Raw genomic sequence first — 6,414 nt, 5'->3', positions numbered from 1 at the left:
ATGTTAGCGCGTACAGAAAGTGAGAAGTGTAGCAGTCAGTTTGAAAGTTGTGCCTGCAAGGAATAGGAAAACAGACCAGGGGCGGAACCAGGACATTTCTTGTCTTTGCAAAACAGCTCCAACTAAGTCACAGTAGATGGAGAGCATCTGTTCGCAAGCAGCCAGACACCAAATTAGATTTAGGTCTGGACTCTGGAGCCCTTTGCAGCCTCTAAGTGGTTTTCTTGCCCTGCTTCCTCCCCATCCATCCTCTCATCAACTTTCCTGTTCCCGTCAGAGCAAGGCCCCCACCACCCCTCAGCATCATGTTGCCACCGCCGTGTTTAACCATCAGGAAGGTGTGTCCATCCGCGGTGAAACTGGGAAATAGTTTTAAGACCGAAACCTGCATTAAACCTCTCCGCAACTTTGTCCCTGCCCTGCTGGATGTGTTCATGATGCTCTGTTCTCTAAAAAAATTAATAAATCCCAAGTTCTTGACGGAGCAGCTGGATTTATTTTACTTGACGTTTACAGGGCAGTTAGTGGAGCGCGGTTTTATTTAGGGGTGTCAGAGGAAAGGGGACGTGAATACTCACGGAAGCTGAAAGCCGTGTGACGAGGGCGTCGGACGGTTTAGGAATCCAGTTTATCTTTTATAGATTTTGTTAATCTGTAGATGCGCCGCTTGTTCTTCTCTGAAGAGAAGGAGCCCTTTCTAGGCCTGCTGGTGGGGTTTATTGGACGAGTAAATGAAGACTGAGGTCCAGAGATAAACGTGAAGAATTATTGGTCATTGGTGCGTTATAATATAACTAGAAAGTCTGATTCATTGAAAGCAAGAGACTCAGAGCTTTTCGACGGTGCTGTTTATTTAACATTTAAGTTAGATGATGCGGAAAAGACTATGCCTCCCCCCCACCCTAAAAAAAGAAAAATTAATTCTTTAGCTTCATAGTCTTTTCACCAAAACTCTCTGATTGTACACATTCCTCTGATAAATCGCTTAAACAGTTTTTTTGTTTTGTTTTTTACATTTTTTCGTTCAAGCTGAAGAAAATTCAAGATAAAAGCCAAGAAAATACTCGCTGTCAGGTCACCGCCTTAAGAATGGAACGTGCTGCAGGTCTCTGTAGTAACTGCATGTCGCCCGGTTGTGTGTTTTCAGCTCCTCTGTTCTTCTGTCCAGCGCCAGGAGCGACAAATGGGCATCAAAGTGGTCCAGCTCACCTCAAAGTCCCACCATGAAAACCTTCTGGCCTCCCTGCATCACATGAGGAGGCGGGGGCAACTGTGCGACGTAACGGTGGAGGTGGACTACCAGGGGCACGTGGAGGAGTTTCAGGCCCACCAGCTGATCCTGGCTGCATCCAGCGGATACTTCCAGAACCTCCTCCTCTCCGGGGACGCGGGCCGGGCCAGGCTGCCGCTCTCCAACATGAGCTCCAGCGACTTCTCCAAGTACCTGGACTTCGCCTACACCGGGAAAATAGAGGTGGCCAGGAACAAGATCGCCGACGTTCAGGAAGTGGCGCGGCTGCTGGATTGCGAGGGTCTGTCTGTGGTGTGCGGCGACGCCTTGAGCGCCGGGGTTCTGGAGAGGCCCAAGAGGAGAACCTGTGACGACAAGGGCGTGGATGGAGGCGACTCGCCCGGCGGCGAAAAGGTAAAAGCTAAAAGCCACGAGACGCAAGACACTAAAAAGACGCTTAAGGCCAAAACTTTTCAAAGGAAAACAACGAAGCAGGGAAGAAAGCTGAAGCTGAAGGTGGCCGGCCGCGAAGTCCTCCACAGGCGCCTGCGTTACTCTTCCAAAGCGAGTCCCAGGGACCAAAGCCGAGGGACCGAGTCCGAGGAAATAACCGCGGAGGAACCCGAACCAGAGATGGAGGAAGACAAAGACGAGGAGACGGAGGAGACGGAGGTGCCGGAGGACATCGGTGCCAGAGCTTCTGAGGAGGCCAAAGGTTGGGACTCTGAGGAGGGAGCGGCGAGCAATGACTCTCACGACCCGTTGTATCTGGACGAGGGGGAGGAGGACGAGGAAGACGAGGAGGGGCAGTCCGAGGAGAAAGCCAAGAGGCTGTCCAAGGCCCAGTTCAGCTGCAACAAGTGCCAGCGCACCTTCCATTACGAGAAGAGCTACTTGAAGCACATCAGGTAACTTGGTGCCTCCGCCGCGTGTTTTTTTTTTTCGTCCCGTGTCCCCGAAGTTCCTCGTGCTTTCAGCTGTTCTCTCGCCCCAGCGCGTACCACGGGGTGAAGGCGAACATCGTCCACCGCTGCGAGACGTGCATGCAGACCTTCGCCAACCGCAGCAATCTGAAGATCCACGAGAGGCACGTCCACAGCAGCGAGAGGCTTTTCGTCTGCGATTCCTGCACCAAGACCTTCAAACGCAAGAAGGACGTCGTCCGGCACAAAAAGCAGGTGAGGAGTTAGAAGACACTTCCCTTCTTTTTCCCCAGAGTCACCGGGTTCTCACTCCCCCTGCTGCGTCTCAGGTACACGAAAGGAGCATGAGGCACGTGTGCGGCGACTGCGGGAAGTCCCTCAGCTCCAAAGCCGCCTTGTTGCTGCACGAGAGGACGCACTCGGGCCTGAAGCCGTACGAGTGCGACGTCTGCAGGGCCAAGTTTACCCAGAAATCCGCCCTCAAGATGCATCACAGGTAGAGGCTTGTTTTTCCTTCTCAGCTCTCGTTTGGAATCTCAGCCGCAAGATACACATCCTTTTAATTAGTCGTTTAAAGTTCTTTGAACCTTGAACCTTTCTACGTTTTGACTTGTGGCCACCACAAGCATTTGTGTGTTTTTAATGGGATTTTATGAGAAAAACCGAACACAAACTGGCGCTTTCTCATGAGGCGGTAGGAGAATTATACAGTGTTTTCCTGGGAGTTTTTTTATCTAAAAAGTGTGGCATACACCTGTATCCTGGCCCCCCTCACATACACTGCAAAAAGGGAACTAAAAGTAAGTCAAATCTTCTTGAAATTAGTGTTTTTTTTCCCCTTGAAATTAGTGTTTTTTCCCTTGATTTGAGCAGCTAAATAAGACTATTTGCCAATGGAATAAGATTTTTGCACTTGAAATATGAACAAATCATCCTATCATCTTATTTCAAATGCAGGATATCTAATTATCTTATTTTAGGGGTAGAAATTCTAATTCCATTGGCAAATAGTCTTATTTAGTTGCTCAAATCAAGGAAAAACATACTCATTTCAAGAAAATGTTACTTACTTTTAGTTCCCTTTTTGCAGTGTATTCTTAAATAAAAATTGAGCAGGAAACAAAATACTTTCACGAGTCACCAAATTAGTAAATGGAGTGCGGCGATGAGTAACTTAATCTCATCATAAATCCAGCAGCCCTGTAAAGGATTTAGTTTTGTTTTTTGTAGGAGGACATTAGTGAAAAAGAGCAGCATGAAAACCAAGTGACACAGGGAGAAAGATGCCGAGAAGGGGGGGGGGGGGGGGGGAGACAGGGAGGGGAACGTTGATTATGGAGGCAGCCAAGAGGCCCAAGGTTACTCTATATGAGCTGCGCAGATCAACTGCTTAGATGGGAGAATCTGTCGATAGGCCAACTATTACTTTGTCCTCCTCAAATCTGGCCTTCATGGAAAAGTAAGGCATGGAAAGCCACGAGAAACCCCAGATTAAAGTTTGTCAAAAGGAGACACAAGACACACGTGAAAGGAGAGGGGTGGGGTGGGGTGGGGGGCCTAACCTCTCATTCCTGAATCATGGTTTCCTGCCCCCATAGCAAAACTCGGTAGAAGCAGCATCATGCTGTGGGGATGATTTTCCTCCGCAGAGACGGGGAGAGCTGAGGGGAAGATGAATGGAGCTGTACATGGGGCAGTCCTGGAAGGGAGCCTGTTCAAAGCTGTGAAAAGGCGGAGGTTCACCTTTTAGCAGGGCGGCCACCCTGAAAGCAGAGCTAGAGGGGAAAGGTTTAAGCCAAAGCATAGTCACGTGTTCTAAATGGCCTAGTCAAAGTCCAGCCCCGAGGTGATTGACTTCCAACCATAATCCCCTTAAAAGCTCTTTCTCAAAGGTTTTGACCGCATGAATCAGGTTTCTTTCGTTCTGTGGGTTGAAACCACCATTGTTTGTTTTTTGTTTTTTTTATTTTTTATTTTAGTCAGACTAGTGTGACACTGACGCGTTTGTATCCGCCTAGGACCCACACAGGAGAGAAGCCGTTCGAATGCGACGAGTGCGACGCCCGGTTCTCCCAGAAGCACATGTTGTCCTACCACAAGAGGTCACACACAGGTTAAAACAAAGACTTGATTTTACTCACTTATTGTCCTACATGTAAACGTTCTGCAGCGGACTAAAACGAGCGCTCTGTGGGTTTAGGGGAAAGGCCTTTCATGTGCGAGTCCTGCGGTAAAAGCTTCGCCTCAAAAGAGTACCTGAGGCATCACTCCAACATCCACACGGGCTCCAAGCCGTACACGTGCAAGTACTGCGACAGAGGCTTCGCCCAGAGGAACTCCCTCAACCAGCATTTGAAAATTCACACGGGTAAAGGTCTTTACGCGCGCACACCCCACTATAAACGGTCGCATCTCTCAGGTTAATCTGTCCCCTGGGGGTTTGCCTGCTTAGGTGAGCGTCCGTACAGCTGCAAAGACTGCAACAAACACTTCACCCAGCTCAACGCGCTCCAGAGGCACCACCGCATCCACACGGGGGAGAAGCCCTACATGTGCGGCCTCTGCAAGCGCACCTTCACCGACAAGTCCACCCTGCGCAGGCACACCGTGGTGAGTAGCGCCGCTCTCGCCAAAACGCCAGAGGAAGGAGGCGCGTCTCTGAGGGGGGGAACCTTATTTAATCGGGGTTGTTTTGAACAGGTCCACGGCTCCGACGTTCCGTGGAAGACCTACCTGGTGGTGCTGGAGGGCAACGTGGAGGAGAAGAAGCCCAAGTCGCCTACGAAGGAGAAGCCCGAAAAGGGAAGGAAGAGCGCAGCGAGCAACAGCTCCAGCTCTGCAGACGGCGCGGGGAAAGCCGGCACGGAGACGGTGGTGGTCCCGTCTCAGCAGGTCGCTCTCCCGGCCGGCTGGGCCGGTCACGGGACCCTCGCCCTGGTCCGGCACGGCGGCGGCGGGGCCATCACGGTTATCCACACCGAGGTCCCGCCCGGGACGCAGACCCAGTCCATCGTGACCACAGGCGGGGCCGGCGCCCTGTCATTAGACGGCTCAGCCATTGCCGTCCCCTTCTCCATCCCGGTGTCGGTAGCTCAGGGGTTGTCCTCCGATGCGCCCTCCTGCTCCCTGTCCGTCCCCACGCTCTCCGTCCCGGTCTCTGAGGCCTTGTTGACGTCGGTCTCGGACATCTCCGCCATCTCGGCGGCGTCTCTGCTGGAGGCAGCTGCCACGCAGACGGTTTTAGCGCCAGCTTCAGAACAGAAGTCCCAGGCCGGGAGGGACATGTTGCAGCCCGACATAGAGACCGTGATCATCGGGGACGAGGGAGCAGACGGAGGTGCAGAATAATGGACAGAACAAGACAGCAGATGAAGCAGAAACCACCAAAGATTAACATTCAGCATAGAGGAAACGTTCTCTTGCTCTGGTCCAGGTCTTTGTGGTGAATCACTATTCAAACGATACTAACGACGTTAAAGCCATCATGTCATTTAAAGTCAGTGTATCTGCAACAGCGGTGCATCATTACTAATATTATTACTAAGCACCAGGCTGTGTAATATTTTTACCCCCGTTTCCTACCAACAGTATGTGTTGTCACGTCCTTCTTACCTCAATTTCTAACCCGTTTAGACTATTGTAGAAGTTATTTTTTTTCGTAGTTAAATGGTAGTCGTGAATGATTATGATCACAAAGTAAAAAAAAAATGCTCCCATTCCATCTATAATTTAAATAGTTCCATGTTATTTTGCAATGTCCTTCCGTTCAGATTGCTGCTCCAGTCCACGCTCTACAAAAAAGTCGGCCGCTTTTCCCTCGATCGACTGCGGCTGGTGAGCCGACGGGTCCAAAAATAAAAATGGGTCTACTCTGAACGTCAAGATTCTTCATATTCATGGTTTCCTTTAGTTAAAAAAACACCCAAAAAACAGAGCTAAAACAGCACAGCTGACATTAGCTGATTTATTGCTTTCCACTGTTCCTTCTGAGAGATCCATAGGAAATTCAGCCGTGTAAGCTATCGTCACTCGATGTACACTACTGTTCAAAAGTTTGGGGTCACATTGAAACGTCCTTGTTTTTTTAAGGAAAAGCACTGTACTTTTCAATGAAGATAACTTTAAACTAGTCTTAACTTTAAAGAAATACACTCAATACATTGCTAATGTGGTAAATGACTATTCTAGCTGCAAATGTTTTTTGGTGCAATATATCTACATAGGTGTATAGAGGCCCATTTCTATGGAGGACCAATCCTG

General features: G+C 49.8%; 1 protein-coding gene across 1 annotated transcript; it reads left to right on the top strand.

Moving 5' to 3' along the window:
• Nucleotides 1-1,145: 1,145 nt before the first annotated feature.
• LOC118566200 (GDNF-inducible zinc finger protein 1-like) lies at nt 1,146-6,030 on the top strand. Its single transcript, XM_036147620.1, has 7 exons — nt 1,146-2,139; nt 2,226-2,409; nt 2,484-2,650; nt 4,173-4,267; nt 4,355-4,522; nt 4,607-4,764; nt 4,855-6,030. Exons 1-7 carry the CDS (start codon nt 1,184-1,186, stop codon nt 5,500-5,502), a joined length of 2,376 nt encoding a protein of 791 aa, XP_036003513.1. The 5' UTR covers nt 1,146-1,183; the 3' UTR covers nt 5,503-6,030.
• The last annotated feature ends 384 nt before the right edge of the window (nt 6,031-6,414 follow it).

Source organism: Fundulus heteroclitus, chromosome 15 (genome assembly GCF_011125445.2).
Source record: "Fundulus heteroclitus isolate FHET01 chromosome 15, MU-UCD_Fhet_4.1, whole genome shotgun sequence".
Taxonomy (NCBI): domain Eukaryota; kingdom Metazoa; phylum Chordata; class Actinopteri; order Cyprinodontiformes; family Fundulidae; genus Fundulus; species Fundulus heteroclitus.
Note: the sequence above shows the minus strand (reverse complement) of the source record. Positions and strands in the feature narration are given on the sequence as shown.

Coding starts and splice junctions, on each gene's coding strand:
- LOC118566200 (XM_036147620.1), top strand. CDS start 1,184: ATGGGCATCAAAGTGGTCCAGCTCACCTCAAAGTCCCACCATGAAAAC. Junction 2,651..4,172: donor GCCCTCAAGATGCATCACAG/GTAGAGGCTTGT, acceptor GTATCCGCCTAG/GACCCACACAGGAGAGAAGC. Junction 4,523..4,606: donor GCATTTGAAAATTCACACGG/GTAAAGGTCTTT, acceptor TTGCCTGCTTAG/GTGAGCGTCCGTACAGCTGC.